The sequence below is a fragment of the Heloderma suspectum genome, chromosome 4, assembly GCF_057233095.1.
Source record: "Heloderma suspectum isolate Gila_16-S chromosome 4, 16-S_ref, whole genome shotgun sequence".
Classification (NCBI taxonomy): domain Eukaryota; kingdom Metazoa; phylum Chordata; class Lepidosauria; order Squamata; family Helodermatidae; genus Heloderma; species Heloderma suspectum.
In genome coordinates, this window is record NC_139461.1 from 219,760,122 (window position 1) to 219,777,261 (window position 17,140).

Below are 17,140 nucleotides of genomic sequence, written 5' to 3' on the forward strand. Positions count from 1 at the left end.
AGCATCCCCAGGTAGGGCTGGGAAAATTCCTGCCTGAATCCTCTGCCAGTTGACAATACTGGGCTAGGTAGACCAATGGTCTGACTTGGCATAAGGCAAATTCCAGTGTTCCAGATAGTACGGAGATAGGCAACAACTCCCCCACACACATCTGGTATGGCCGCCAACACCCTGCCCATTTTTTTTTTTTTTAATGACGTTGCCCACCCGAGATAGTAGAACTTGTCTGCAGGAATTCACAGGTGAACCAACATTCACCTGAATAATTTAACTGCAGTGGACAACTGGGAAGTGTCAAGAATTAACAGAATTGATATAAGCCCTTTCAGCAGGATATATTCTAAACATTCATTTTAAATGCAGTATTTAGGGAAGCGTGGATCATAATGACATCAATGCTATTCCAGAATGGTATAAAATAAATGGTCAACCAAACAGCCTCCAGCAAAAGATGAAAAGCTATGGGAAGTATACACTTCATGCCCAAGGACCTTGAATAATTTCTAAGGCAGAGGAAAAATTGAAATATTTATCAACGTACGTTTGGGGTGCTCCCCAGTGACTGAAAACTGGAGTTTCTTCTCCTTCTCCTTCTTCTCTCTCAGGCAATTCACTAAATAAAATGGAAATAAATTTCAGCTGCCCACAGAGGCTATGCAGTGTTTATCTACACAATGCAGTATATAATGCAGATGTCAAATCTGCATATTTCTGAGAATCCAAAGTCATATATATTTATTTGCCTCTTTGTCAACACATGTTAATGAAGTTGAAAAACATATAAACAGAGAATGTCCTGCAACTATCGGGGCTTCTGTTAATTAAGACATTAATATGATCTGACTATACAAATATAAAAAGAAAAATATTGATTTTGCAAAGTCAAGCTGCTATGTTTGAGTGTACAGCATAACAGGCCATTGTTTCTTTCTTCCTGGCTGTTCTCCAACCACAAAAAGTAGCAGAATTCAGAGCCATACAACTGATCAAGCTATCACACAGCAAACCCTCTCACACAAAGTAGTTCTGGTAATCTGTATCATTTACCACACATTTTACTACACATCTGCACTTGATGTATTGAAAAAACTTCGTCCCTCATAATACAGATAAGCAAGCTATACTGTGGAGAGGGTTTGGGTGGCTCCAGGGTAAGAGGGATTATCCTAGGAAAGCATGGTGGCCTGTATCAACTTTCCAAGCGGCAAGGAGAATTTTATCACACATCAGGTGCAGATGTGTGTTAAAATGGTCATCAACAGAAGCTCTGCAAAGAACACCACTAGAGTTCAAAAAGATTTATGAATGGTAAAGATAAAGCTTCTGCAGATTATATACTTGCATGCCTTAGAATATTCAAACCACTTCACATACATTATCATGGTAATCCTTAAAACAACTCCAGGAGGTAGGCCAATATTATTAACCTATTATACATGGGAAGTGAAGCTGAGATACTAGGAGACTTTACGCAAACCACTGAACTGATAACTGAGGCAAGATTGCTTGGCCCAAAGTTCATACTTTACTGCACTACATTTGCTCATAACACCTGGATTTGCCTTCCCTGTGTACCTTTACCTCCAACTGAAATTAAGTTGACCAAATAGGTAATCTTTATACATTAATCGTTATGATTTTCATGCTATTGGTAACGTAAGTACTCTGGCTTTGCACAAAAGGGTAAGCTTTTCCCTGAGGGAACATCACGGCCTTGCTCCATTTGGACTCTACTGCCCCCCCGCCCCTGGGCTAACTGACATCAACTGCCCTGTGAGGAAGAAGGAGTTAGGGGGACATGAGCAGGCTGAGGGGTCATGAGCACCTGCTCCAGTTGAACTGCCCCCCAGGAGATAAGAGGCAAAGCAGGGCCATTCCACCAGCCCTACTGAAAATCTTTTCCCCCCCTTTCTTCTGAACCATCCCCTTTTTCTTGCATGTTGTGTCTTTTCGATTGTAAGCCTGCAGGCAGCAACTGTCTTTTACTGATTGATTCTAAGCCACTCCAGGAGCCTCCTTTTGGGCTGAGGAAATATATACTTTAAATAAATATGCTTTATTGCACAAAAAGTGTTATTCAATACAACTAAAGCAATCTGAGGAGACAGTTCTGCCTCATAACCATTTTTCTGTTCAAGAAAAATAAGCACACATTTTTAGCTGAACACTTCTTTCATACCTAGACAGCCCTAGTCTAAGTAGAGCAGAATCTTGGGTGCTGGAAAGATCACAGTCTTCAGTCTTCTGTTTATGTCTTTTAAGGTCATCATCAATGCACAGAACATCTTTATGGCCATTTTGCATCTTGGCACCTTAAAATAAGAGATTCGTTATTGTTCCATGATGCTGAAATTTTACTGTAAATAACTATCTAGGAAGGGGGAGTGTCAGGCAGAGAACATAGTTTTATGAATGATAAATGTGAGTTCAGTATGAAAACACACATTTTAGACACACTAACTTGAAATAAATAGAGACTCATACTAATTAACTATTTCTGAAAGTATAACATTTGTGGCTCAGTGATGCCACTGAAAACGGCAGTCGTGTTCTCTTCCTTCTCCTTATGATATTTATATTACTCATAGTTATTCATGTCATTTCCCTGATCCAGCCAGCAGCAGCCAGTGATGTAGAACAAGGAAGGCAAAACACATGACATCGCAACACAATATTATAGGTAGAGGAGGAACTTAACAAAAAAATGGAGGGTTTTGGCAGACCTTTGCCCATTTTAATGTCTGTTTCTGCCCAAAGATACATGAAAGTGGCATTATTTTGGATCCACAGTTGCTTCCTGAATAACAGAGCTTCGAGTATTGGGCAGTATATATATAAATCAATATTATAAAGCAAATATAAATTTAATATATCAGCATTCAGCTCAAATGCCCTCAGGTGGCTAAAGACACAAAACAAGTTTGATTTTGCTCATTTCCAATTTGGTATCCTGAAAAAAAAAGATTACTATTACTATTTTTATCAATTTATTAACTGTAGCTCTTTGAGCTGAGGAGAAAAGTTTGAAAATGTGTAGGTAATGCCTGACAAACTCCCTCAAGATTATGGAAGGCCAATTTGTGTGGTGAGGTGACAGGGAATTCATGTCTTGCTTAAGCTTCTTGGTGCTTCCCCAAAACTTTTATCTACCAGCCCCTATCCCAACATTGCTTGTATATCCCTAAATCCCAGTTCTTCTTGCATTACATCAGTATCTGCCAAGAATTCTAAATTCTTTAAAAAGAATTTGAATTGGCTATGCAGAATAAAGTGTGCAAGTACAACCAATTTCTAATTTCACGATAAATTACTAGCATCAAAACTAATTACTAGCACCAACTAATTGTCCACAATGTTATTTTCTACTCTGGATTGGAGCCATGTGTTTGTTTTGTTTTGCTAAGTTACTGAATAACTACCATCACAAACGGGAAAAGCTAAACAACCCCCCCCCCCCACAATTGAAGAAAAGAAGACCAGATAGTAAAGATGGATGGTGTAAACACACACACACACACACACACACACACACACACAGAGAAGGAAGGAGAAAGAAAAAGGAAAAATAAGGGAGGGACCATGAAACAAGAAGGATATGATCTTGCGTTCACAGTAGCTAACAAAAGTCGGACACGACTTAACGACTGAACAACAACAATCTTGTATTAACTGAATGCAACAAAGGCACAAACTCAAATTGAGCTCATTTCACTTACTATCCAATATAGTCTTTTGTTGGCTGCATTCCATTGAAGCTCCAGGAAACATTGAACTGTTACTAGTGTTTTCTTCAGTCTTCAGTGAAAAAGGAAAAATAAAGGCAATTCAAAATTGAAAATCACTGACATAACCTGATGCTGCTGGAAACCTGACTTTTAAACTAATTCAATAGCACACTCTTATGGGCATAAGACATGACCTGTGATCTTAATGATATAGGGCAGGATACAAATGGTTTAAATAAATTTTAAAAAATAATTGAACCGGTTTCCAAAACCAGTTATTGCTACTGACTTTGCTTACGCTTTGAGCACTATGCTAGTGGAATAGAATGTAAACCGCTTTATATAAATATTCTCAGTGGTCTTCATACTATTTAGATATTGGAGTTTGCACCAGAATAGAACAGCAGCAATCTCTGCAACAGGTGACTCCTCTCCATCATACTTTACTTAAAATTAGTTTATCCTTTTCCACTTATTGGGCATGCAGCTATGTACCTCTTCAGCACTGAGGCCCACTGTGGAACTCCATTCTGCCATTTGAGTAGGTTCCAGTTCTTTTATCCATTGCCTTGCAGTTTCAAAGTCCATCTCAGTAGATGGAGCCAGTTCTTTCTCAACTGAAGGGATATATCTATAGTATTCTTGATCTACATCATACTCTTCATCCACTAGCATCTCCCGCTCTTCACCAACGTGCTCCTCTATAGGCCTCAAAAACTCATGCATTTCCCATGACTCCTTATCAACATCTGTTTCACTCTGAGCATGTTGAAATTGTCTTCCCAAATCCAGGATTGGTTCATCAACGAGTTCTTCTTTAGAAAAAGATCCATCTCTGAAGTCCTGCATAAAACATCAAAGTAGAGCTTTGTCATAGTCCTTTAAAGGGTTGAAAGTACAGATCCATTCTGAAATCTGTGCTCCGGGAACATCTCAGATTTTACAAACTACTCTCTGTCACTGTTTTTTTTAATAATTAATTTTATAAAATAATTCCACAATATTAAAGAAGTGAATAAGCTCAGTAAAACAAGCTCAGAAGACATTATTTTGTTTATATAAAATAGAAGTTGAGGTCAGCACTTCTACTGATTGGTTTATAAAGAAAATTTGGGCTAATTCCAGGGATATGGAATTTGCTGAAACCTACAGCACAATTCCAAGCATATTTATTTGGAACTGAACTCCACGGTGTTCCATAGGAGTTATTCCCAAGTAAGTATCCACAGGATTGCAACATAAATGTTTTCAACATTTAATTTTTGTGAACCTCCCAGAGAGCTTCGGCTCCTGGGCAGTATAGAAATGTAATTAATTAATTAATTAAGCATCCTCAGTAGCTCTGTACAGCCATTACAAAACTGAAAACATGGAGGGAATGAATGTGTTGACCCTACCCCCTCCACCTCCCCATGTTGACCAGGAAGCCATTTAAAACAAAGCACACAGGGGTTTTTTTTCTTGCTGCTGCTGTGTACCAAAATGTGGCAGCAATTCAGCAACAGCAATTTGGGGGTGTCAGGGGCCAGAAGAAAGGATGGGAAAGCCACATGCCACCAGGATGTTGCCCACTCCTGATTTAGACCTTCCCGATCAACATGGGGAGGTCAGGAATGAAAGAGGGCTGCACATATGTCCCCATATCCTCTCCACACTTTCAGTATTGCAATACTCATACAGGACTTGTGTACAAGGCAGATCCTTATAAACTGTGTGCTGCTTGGAAAGGTAGGGTCTCTTCTAAGGTCGTTTTTTGGGCATGCCTCAACTGACTTAGGGAATATAATAATAAACTCTCTACAATGAAATCATATCAATGAAAGACAGTGTCCAACCATCAGCACCAAAAGATCAGTTTCACATGCTACAAAGGAGCAGGGTGAGATAAGCACTTGCCAATTGAGTTTGCGTTTTTTATGTTTCCCATGCAATGAAAACATTACACATTTCTCCCCAGGCCCAAAGAAAGATGCAGCTTCAGGATGGGTGAAATTGATCTAAAGAAAAGATTTAGTGTGACCCAACTGAAACTTAAGCTCCCCCACCCCCCAAAAAATCTCTATGCACCACCACTTTAAATTTAATGAAATTAAAAATCAATAGAAACCTTTGGAGCTTCAAGGTGTATTGATGACTCAATAATATAGATTGGTTCTTGAGATACTGAATTTCTGGCAATACTCTTGGGATCCATAGTAGAAGAGGTCCCATTTTGTTTATTTTCTACCTTAAAAAAACAGAATACCACTAATCAGGACAATACCAAAGCCCAGTTCTTTTGCAACAGAAGAGAATAGCAAGAAACTAGCTTCTGGAGGGCACAGCTGGAGAGACACCCAAAAGGAATGTGGAAGGTAAACTAGAAAGATATGAGTGAAGTCATAAAAAAGAAGTACAGAGTACAGAAAATATAGTGAAATATGTAAGGGCAAGAAACAACAAGCCAAAAATATGGGCAAGATAAAAATTATGTTCAAACATTTATGTTTTATGAGAATAAACTCATTTTATTTCCTCCACTTTGGTTTACTTCTTTTGGTAAGTTCCTATATAAATAAAGTTGGCAAAAACAGCAGGGCAGTTTCGAAGTTCATCATCATCTGTGCTTTCCACTGGCCTAAGCAGAATATTTCAATGTAACTTTAGCTTTTTAATGAAATGTTTTAAAAGTTTGGGCCCAGTAAGTAGTGTAGTAACACCTGACGCTGTAGTATTGCTAATGCTAAATGGGTATGGACCCATTGGATAGGGAAATCACTGACAGCTTCATGAAAGAACAGAAATTTAAAAATGTTCTTTAAATTTTATAATAAAAAGTTGAATAGCATATGACTTCTTATACATAAAGCTGAACAGTTCCCCACTCACCCATCAAAGAATGATAGAATGCAGCATGTTAAATTCAACCAACTCCAGAGTCAACCAATCATACTCTAATCTTTTATTTATACTATAAGCAGCCATACAGATAAAGAAATACTCAAAACCATAAAGATGAAGAGTGACTGAAAAACATCAATATACCGACATTATGTGATTAACCTGTAGGATCCTCTATGTAGCAATGTACACTCAACTCTTGAACAGATCATCTAAAGTTACTGTGCATCTCAAGAGAAGAACAGAAATATATGAAATAACTTACACGAGGAGTACTTGCACTATGTAAATTCAGGAAAATAAGGCCAGAGTTCTACAGGGAAAGACCTTTTAAATTAAAAAAAAAAAAAAAAAGACCCAGGGTTGTCAGTGAATTTTGGCTGGAGGAAGATAGGATTTGATTCAAAATAACGTGGCTATACTGAACAGAACTTTCTCAGTAATGGCATCTTCCATTACCGAAGGAGGCTGGTTAAGACCTTCCCGTTTAGACAGGTCTTTGATTTCACTGCTGTCTGATTTTATCTTGGTTGGCTGCTTCTGTTTTAAAATTATTTATATTGTTTTAATGTGGCTGTAGTTTTACATTGTACTTTTAAACGGTATTGAAACTGCCTCAAGAGCCCTGTGGGGCCCATAGTTGGATATAAATGGAAAATAAATGGAAAATAGAACTCCAGGTAAACCCCAAGTATCTCCAGGACAATTTTTTCTTGGCCCATCAGCACAAACCTGATCCAAGCTTCAGTCTCTAACCACAGAGAAACTCACGTATTCCAAAAGGGAGGGGGAAATGCCCCAAGCATTTAGGGAGAAATTGTTTTCTGTCCCTGTCAAAATCCATGTGGGTTCAACAGCAACTTCACCCAAATTAAGCACTAACTTTTTTGAACAGGAAAAATGTGAGTTACACAACAGGTGTTACCATTAAAGGTTTGCAGATTCCAAGGGCAACATTCCCTGGTGGTACAGCTTTCAACACTTCTACAGCTTCTCCTAGAGATGTATTGTACAAACATATGTCATTTACAAAGACCAGACGGTCACCAGGAAAAAGTTCACCACTACGCTCAGCCACTCCATTTGGCACCAATGAGCTGACCACAAATGCTGCCTTTGCTGGATCGAAGGGATCCTGGAAAATAAGGAAAAGGAAGTGTCATCTTTAAAAAAATCCTTCTAAGGAAATGCTCCTTTCAAGTCAATCGTATGAGACTGCCACACCCAGCTTGGCTTTTTCCCATTCGTCCTAGAGTACAATGACAGTGGCACAAATGTTCGTTGGCTCAGTGTAAATCTCTTTACCTTCACAGATGCAAATCAAATTAGCTATGTATAACCAGTAAGTTCATGCAAAGGCCTAGAGAGGCTCGCATGGCACCTACTTTGGACTCATCTTGGAATCAAGTGAAGACATTTTTATTTTCACAGGCCTTTTAAATCTATCTTAATTTTTGGCTGGTTTTACTTCACGGTGATAATTTTTATGCCATTTTTTTAAAATAATGCTGTTGTTTTTATTGTTATTTATGTTATTAAAATATTAATTTCTTCTTGCAAGCCACCCTAACAACTCTATTATAGGATGGCCTATAAATATGATTAATAAACAAAAATAAACAAGCTTCATAAAATAAGCCATCACCACATAATGGTTGCAAAGCCCTGACAAAAATGTCATACTTTTGATTAATTAAAAACCTCTCACACCAAGGCCACAGATACATAACCTCTTTGGTTTGCTGTTCAATATTCCTGTAGGTTTGACTACCACTGAAACCAGTCATTGTAGTACTGTCTGTCACTGTATAGCATGCTGATTAAAAGTTTGACTTTTATAGAAGAACTTGGGCTGCATCCAATGTTAGTCCTACTTGTAGTAGACCCACTGAAATGAATGGGACTTAAGTTAGACTAGCATTGAATACAACCCATTTATTCACAAAAGTCATTATAGGTAATTTCTTGTGATTGCAAAAGCATGGCATATGCAAAGAAAGCACCATTTGAATTATTTGGGATAGAAAAGTTTCCACTGTGTATCACTGGATTTTGGATAGGTATAAGCACCTGTAGCTGAAGAACTAGTCTGCATCACAAGACATAGAACTTTAGGCTCTGATTCCAGATGAATGGGTGACAATTGCCGCATTTTACCGTTCCAGCTCATTACATGCCCTGCCCATGTTGCCAATTGAAAAAAAGGCCTGTTTTTTTAACAGGTAGACAGATTAAGGCAGAATAGGTAATAAGACATTATTCTTTAATATGGTTTTCCAAGAGCCTAATTTGAACTAAATGCTGCCATTTAAAGGTTATTATTTCAGGTTAAAGAGACAGCCAAGGGATTTAGAAGACAAATTCCAAGGTCAGTTGAGTATTACAAAACAAACAAAACTAATTGAGCAAATCTAATTAACTAACAGAAAAGGGAGTATACAAATACTCAGTGGATTAAGTAAATAATTCATTTAATATATGTTATAACCACACTACCATTTTCAAGCAGAGGGAGCTCTTGTACAAGAAGAGAAGCTACATAATGGGAAAGATCAATCAGCTAGAAACATACATACTGCTGCACACAGAAAGTGGTTTGTCCCCAAAAGATTTGTATGGCAATACAAAACTTTGTTGAAGGGGGAAAATGCACTCACAAAGCTAATGTATTTTATAAATCAAGCAACATGAGGTTCAGAAGCCAGGTTTTTGTACAAAGACTTTGGAACTTCCCAGCTTTTTCTACACAAAAAAATGTTTTAGACAGGATCCTTTTGTAAAGAGCCAATGACAAAGACATATTTAGAAAAGTACCAAGTTTGGGAAGAATTATTTGGCTCTTCTAAAATGCCACCAATTTATCCGAGGAGTTTCAAGACAGATTACTAGATCACATAAAACAAACTAGCAGTATCATGTTACGGTGGTGGTGGTGTTTTGTCAACTTTATTTTCTCTTTCCATCAAGACTAAGGCTAGATCTACACTAGTGCTTTTTATTGGTACTGAAGTGCACCGATAACTGTTGGGGAACATTATGTATTCTGTGTACTGCTTTCCTAGAGTTATTTCCTGCTTTTATTCCATATTATCCAAACGACTGCAACAGATATCATTGTGCGTGCTACGAGGTACAAATGCACAAGAGGAACATACCATGATGGGATCATATCGATATGACATGAGGTGTAGATCTGGCCTAAGAATTGTGAAGGTGGGGGTTCTAAATAATTTGTGACAAGTATTCATTCAGAATATAACCATCCATTAACAGGCGTTTGCTGCATTTTAAGGCTGATGACATTTGCTATGATCCAAAGAAACTATTTCTGCTTACATAGAAGAGCCATACAGAGAACCAGAAAATTTTGTAGTTTTCACTCTGATGGCTCCCATGGCTGATAAATCAAGCCACTTTTAAAACAGTGGCTTGCATCTCAGCAGCATAAGAGAGCTCTGATTATGTGTGTGGTTCTTTTATTCAAGCTTAGATTCACCGGACTACAGCCTAAATCTGGATTCAGGATGACAAGGTAAAGGGCTGCTATATTACCTGTGAGGTGATATAGCAACTGAAAAACAGAATTGTGTGGGTAGTACACATGCAAAGCTGTTTGCACAAGACTGTGTGTGTGTGTATGTGTGTGTTTTGGTACAGTTATAATTGCTGAAGATACTTGGGGAGTTCACACTTCACACAAACTGCTTTCCCTCTGGAATGGTGACAGGTGAGTACTTTGGCAAGGGGGAAATTGCTAAAAAAAACAAATGCATGAATGAGGCTAAATCTAAATGTTTAAAATATGTTAAACTATAATTCCTTACATGAAGTCATAGATGTTTCCTGAACTAGGCATTTAGAAGCTCTTCCAGTCTGTAGAGCAGGGATGGGCAGAAGGTAGATCTCCCAATGTTTTGGATTTCAACTCCCAGAAGCTCCTGCTGGTGTGACCAATGATAAAGAATGCTGGGAACTGAAGTCCAAAAAATTGGGAGACCTCCTATCTGCCCACCCCTGAAGTAGAGCACAATATGTTCTGGGACTTTTTGTTTAGAAAGACTTCCATGGAAAGTGGTCTTCTGCTCAGTTCCCAATGGGAACCCTAAATTCTTGATGGTATGAGGCTTCTCAAACCTTGGCTTCATTAAAATGAAACAAAACTTTCCAAGAACCACAAAGCACCAAGAATGCATAACTCTTAAATGAAAGACCATATGCTCCCACAAGTCAACCTGTTTGGATATTGAGGTGATCAGCAGAGCTACCTCTCTGGGTGACTGGCAAATGGCATCCCATTTAACAAATAGCCACCTCAGAAAAATTTTCTTGGTGCATCAGGTTAAAGCAATTATTTTCACCCATGCTTTTCATGAACAGCAAAGAATATTTTCATGTTGTTACTGGGATTTTATTGTTATTTCATCTGGTTTTATTCTGGCCCTTGTTTTATATTATCTTTTTAAAAAATAGTTTTGGTTTCATTGTTGTTATTTTCTCTTTGACATTTTAAATTTTTGTAAGCCACTTTGTGACTTTGTGTGTGTGTGTCTAAATTCAAAAAGTGGGATATAAACAATATTTAAAACAAGAAATTTCTGGCATTTAAAATGCAGAAATTTGCATTCAGATCACTATCTAAATCTTGCCTCAACTTAGAGACTTTTGTACTTCATTTCCTCATGGCTACAACTCACTTATGATTCCCAAATAGTTTCTTGAGAAAAGAAAGAGGTTAGGAGTGAAGGGGCATACACTGCAGTTAAGTGTGTGTTCTCTACCAGATTCCATTCTCTCTCTCTCTCTCTCACTCTCTGAACTTTCTCAGAGAGTCATAATACTAAAATGATGGATTTATTGGATCCAAAGTAGATATTTCAGCATTAGCCAACAGAGGGCACTAATAGACCAACATATTGCTAAATGTATGTGATGTTGATAGCTACACAAAATATCATTTTGTTCAATCATCAGATTAAGATTCCCCCCTCCCCACCAAAAAAGGACTGTGAGAGGAACAGCACGACACAACAGGAGAAATTAAGACAAGATGAATGGGAACTTGGTGGGCTCAGCCATGGGCCAGTAAAGGAGCTAGAAAGGGATTAAGCACTGAGAGAATCCAGGATAGAGGTTGGAGTTTGTGCGTACAGTATATAAGGCAGGACAGAGAGAGGAGGGAGTAATAGTAGAGGGGGAAGATGCCAAAAGAGAGCAGGACGCAGAGGAGCAGGAATGGTACAGAGCTGTGGGTGCTGTGGAGTAGCATGATTGGCAACATTATGCCAAGGCCTCCACCAGCTGGACCCAAGTGCGGAGTCAGAGAATGCGAGAACCAAGACTGCTGCAATGGTATCCCCACTGGGAAACCCAGCTGAAACAAAAGTGGTAAGAGTGGCAACAAATCCAGCTTTTAATAGCTAAAAGCCTCTGGAGAAGATGAAATCTGGAACTGCAAAATACAAGGGGGAGATAGTTACCTGACCCTGGCTTGCTTGCTTGCTTGCTTGATTTATTTATGTTGGGGATAAACCCTTACAGTGTTGGGTTCACAGCAACTTTGTCCTTCAGTCTTTAGTGGTGGGAGGAGTTGCCAGCATGGGTCCTTAAGATGTCAAACTATCCCCAGAAAGCCCTGACACATGGAACATTTGTCTGTATCTAATTATTCTGTAATGATGACAACCTTACTGGGAACAGGTACCCCATTTCAGGTTAAGAAACACATGTACAAAAATGCCACAGATTAATTAGGCCTCGCCATTTTCTTTACGAGAATATTAGCTTTGGCATTACTGGCGCTCTTAGTTCAGACAAGTACATTTCCTGAAGAAAGTAGGCACACTCAAGTCACAAAATACCCACTGGAACAAAAATACCCAAATGTACATACATCAGAAATAACACGGAACAGAACAGTTGAACAGACCCCAAAGCAAATACATTTCAGTCATTTGCCTGTCCCATTTTAAGTTACCATCAGAACACTTTTGCTAGTGTCAATTTGTATATGCCATATTTTGTACTGTGGAGCCAAGAGAAACACACATTAGAGCTCAGAGGCTGAATTACATTTTGCAAGGGATCATTTAGAGCACTGGTATATAACTAAAATATAAAGCGATTTCTTGAAACTGTTCTGAAGTTTCTCTTTTCTTTCCTAAGTTACTATACTTTAATTATGCTAAACTTTTAAGATTCTGTAATGTTAAATACACCATTGACAACAATCCTGTATTGACACAGGCATGGTCCATATAGTTCTTTTAAAAGCCCTTTCTCTTCTCATTTTGTGCATGTAAAGCGGCCTTGTAAAAGTACATCAACATTGTAGTATTGCAAGTGACGACATACTGGAACTGCTAGAAAATTCACAGTGGTCACTTCCAAAATTGTTTTGTAAATCAGTTCTATGGCTTTGGTTCTGTGGCCTTCATCATAGAGCCAGTGTGGTAGGCAGGTATATTGGAGTTTAAGGCACAGTGACACCGAGGCCATAAAAATCTGAGAGCATAAAACACAGCCATTAAAACAAAATCAACACAAGAAAATCACTATCAGCACAACAGGGAGAAATTCAGCACAGAACAAATGCCTCTTGACAGTCTTAACAGAATGTCAAAAAAATCATGAATGAGGTGGCTAACTAAACCTCTCTAGGGAGGAAATTCCACAACCTGCATACCACAACTGAAAAGACCCTCTCATCACCTGCACCTCTGACCTTGGGCCAGTCATTATTTATCAGCCTAACCTACCTCGTATGGTTGTTGGAAGAGGGAGCCCTATACGCTCCCTTGAGCTCCCTTGACAAGGATTGTTGAATACACAGGGATTTAAACCCAGACTTCTATCTGGATGGGTAAAACTGTCAGTTTCACTTTCTTCCACATTTGAATTTTTTAAAATATGTATCTCAAGTTCTTTCCATCCTGTTTATGAATAGATTGATACATCAATAAGTTCTTATATTTAAAGAAATGAACCAAACAGTATTCTAACTTCTCTCTACTCGCACCGTACTCATGTGTTCGGTACCTGTGGGTACAAAAACACAAAGGAGCTCTCTCAAGAAAATGCCAGCTAGCCCCACTCCCTAGACACAGATCCATATGAACTCATTGGCAGGGGCATGGCCTACTTACGCACCAGTATCTAAAGGAAAGGGCTAGCCCGCATGTTCTTGAGAGCCCCTTCACATGTTTATTACCAAACCCCTGAAGCCGGCTTTGCTTGCAGCAAGTTTGATCTAACAGCATTTGCGAGTTATAACCATAACAAAGGGCATCTCTGAGCATGTGCAGAATAGCTTTTACTCACCAGTGATTAACCAGCATCCAATTCCTGTTTTGATCTCCCTGAACATCTGGGATTAAAGCTAAGTGACTAAAGAAGGCAGAATGCTCAGCTTAAACCCCAGAACATCTCTACAGACATAAAAGTACTGCATTCTGTAGGATTAAAGGACAGACGGGGATAAAAATATGCAAACCATCTTTAGTCCCACTACCTCTCACTATAAAAAAAGATCTTTAGGTAGGAGGATCCACACAAGTGGGACCTGCAACAGATTGTGCAGTACAGCCTTAGCCCTAACACTGACAGGAAGGCCCATATTCATACGTCCAGCCAGACAACCATGTCTTCCTCCAGGATACTAGAAGCTATAGTACTACTACTATAATACTAAAGCAGGTCTTTCCACCACCACTTCCCGTTTTTCTTTGCAACCTACACTTAACATTCTGTGGCTACTAAGCATGCTCAGTCCTCATTGGGCTTGATGGGGAAGGGGTCCTCTTAGATTCATGTGTGTTTGTTTTTAGATGTTTTGTACTTCTGCCTTCCTTGGAGTTTCCCTAAGCATGCTGATGCTTCCCTCTTGTATCTCGGGTACAAACTAGATGTTCAGCTGATCACATATAGCAGAACTATGCATGATCATTTGCTTTGTATTAGCACGTACAGCCCCAATTTTGATTGGGACCATGGTGTTTCAGGAGGGCAGGTTAAATCTCCCCCACTAGACAAGATATTTGTGGTCTCATCCAGCATGGCTCTTCTTATGTTATATCCCTCTTCCAAAAAGGAGTGCATGGAATGAGGACTGGGTCCATTCTGAAGTAGTACACCTCTTGAAAATACCTACTAACAGATCACTTTTGGGAAGATAACTTTGCAGGAACAATTTCAATCTGACACAGATCTACAAAATGTCTCTACTCTTCTTCGCAACGAGAGTTGAATACCAGCTAATTCCAACCAAGCCTATTCTACTCGCTCATGGCAAGTTGGGAGTGTCTCTGTGTGTGTGTGTGTGTGTGTGTGCGTGCACATGTGTGTTTTTGTGGGTGTACATACACCTACACACACACACACACACACACACACACACATGAATGAGCCCCCCTCCCCTAGGTGAAGAGAACATAACCCCTCTAGATAAGAATATAAAACTATTGATTTACCACGGTGACTTTGATACAGCCCTAAAATGCATAAATGTATTCAAGTTGTTAAACTAAAGGGTGTTTTTGGAGCAGTGGAAGGCAGAGTTTGGAAAATAAAACATGGGTATTTATTGATCTGCAGTGAAGTGTATAGCAATGAATTTCATAAGCTCTGCTATACATCTGGTATTAATCAAGACTTCTGTTGTAGAAAATGTCAGTAAAGATCCAGAGAAAGGAACTACACAAAGAAGAAGAAAAATAACTGCAGGGAGAATTGGCAAAACCGGTGCCTAGCTCCAACTCGCCCCCCCCCATTTTTTTCCTTTTTTAACATGCTGAAAATCCAGTTTCACTTACAGAAATGAAATAAATTTCCAATTTTAAAATTGTCAACCACTGTCAACTAAAGAACCTCTAACCAGAAAATGTATATGTACTAAAGAAATAAGGATATCCAAGGAGACACACTGTACTTTAAAGCAACTCCTTAGGGACATGAACCTAATCCTTGCCAAGACTGCCCAACTACAGGTGTTCTCAAAACTCATGTTTAACTGTGACAAAGCAGCAACAATAGAGTTATTGGTGTTCCTGTGGCAGATGTTCAGATGCTATTTTAATCAAGTAATAATCTGTCCTAAAGAGATTGCCAACCATGTACATTCCCAAATGAAATCCCAACATTTGTTTCTTTGGAAAGATCTGCATATTTCAAGAGCATAAAAACCTATCCTTCCACAATGACTTAGGAAAGCCAGAAATGTATGGCTTAAACTGCTGCACATGTCATCAATGGTTCAAGTAAAACAAAGGTGAAATATAAAGCAGGGGCAACTTCATGATAACCTTCTATAGTGTCCACAGTTATTCTGCAGAGCTTGCCAAGGTAAAAGGCATGCAGTAGCTGCATGGAAAACTACCCAACAGAAGTGATTTTCAACAGCCTCTCTACATAGGGGATGTAATGTTTGAAGCAGCCTTCGGGTATTTATTGCAACTTTTTTCACATGTTACTTCTGTGAAAAAAGACTCAATTATTTAATGAGGTAAGTATGAACAAATCAAGTTGCGAGATGATATTCATGAAGTGGATTTGATTCAACACCCACTGGCCACCATAATGAAATGCATGCTACTCAAGGTACATCAGGACTATTTTTTATATACCTGAAGAAATATCTTTCTACCCAGTTCATCTCCTCTGTTTGGAGCCAGTTCCTGAATCTCTTCCAGCCATCCCTTCAAACAGGCTTTTCTAACCAGCCAGTCCTTCCCTCCATGTCCCCTATGTGCTCCCCTCCGGCCACCCTTTCCTTTGGTGATATTCCATGTCCTTTGCTGGGTCTCTTTCAGCCAAGCTGAAATTCTCTGCTCAACTCAGGCCAGTTATCCTCATAGAATTGTATAAGATCAAGAAACCAGTTGGATGAGATTTTAAAGCTGGGGGGGGGGGATACTATGAAACCTAGAAGGCTAGCAGGAGAATGTATCTGGATATAGGCTGTATTAGTGTGTACGAGCAAGAAACTGATACTATTTGGGGAAGAAAGTGGTCAAATCGTTACAGTTACTAACTAGCTAGCAGTCAAACTTGTTTCTGGGTTTCAGGTACTTTTGGATATTCTTCACTTGATCACAGTTGAGGAACCCTCCAAAGAAAGAGTCCTGCCCAAGTTAACTAAGAGGCAGAAATAGCCTTCTTGATGCTCATCTAGTAGTCTAGGAGCAATAAGAGCAAATAGATAGGATAGATAAATTATTTCTTCAAAGAGCTTAGCTAAGCAAGCAGGCAAAAATAAAAATTAAAAATATTAAAAACAAAGGATGCAAACATGGAGGTACAAGCACAACATGGAGTGCAATGAATGTTAGATAGGAGAAACAGATGAAAACAAAGTGTAAGAAGAGAGGTTCTCTCGGGTATTTGATCAGGAAAACAAGATGTGAAAACATACTGTGAAAGGAATGGGTGAATTGACTGAAGAGGAAGATTGTGGCCTTGGTCAATGTAGTAAGCTCAAGTCAGAATATTGGTTGGTACATTCATTCAGAGATGCAGGAAATAGTGAGAAAGGCCTAGGAAAA

At 38.9% G+C, this 17,140-nt stretch overlaps 1 protein-coding gene across 12 annotated transcripts in view; it reads right to left on the bottom strand.

The window, feature by feature from the left end:
- The window catches only part of PATJ (PATJ crumbs cell polarity complex component), a 236,099-nt gene that overhangs the window by 150,879 nt on the left and 68,080 nt on the right, over positions 1-17,140 (bottom strand). For 11 of the 12 annotated variants that reach the window (XM_084852343.1, XM_084852349.1, XM_084852339.1 and 8 more), the window contains 6 exons: positions 7,531-7,740; positions 5,833-5,952; positions 4,221-4,568; positions 3,717-3,795; positions 2,180-2,312; positions 542-613 (listed from right to left, as the gene is read on the bottom strand). In XM_084852343.1, coding sequence (XP_084708469.1) covers positions 542-613; positions 2,180-2,312; positions 3,717-3,795; positions 4,221-4,568; positions 5,833-5,952; positions 7,531-7,740 — 962 coding nt within the window. The remainder of the gene's footprint in view (positions 1-541; positions 614-2,179; positions 2,313-3,716; positions 3,796-4,220; positions 4,569-5,832; positions 5,953-7,530; positions 7,741-17,140) is intronic. The other variant, XM_084852348.1, reaches the window with a different exon arrangement.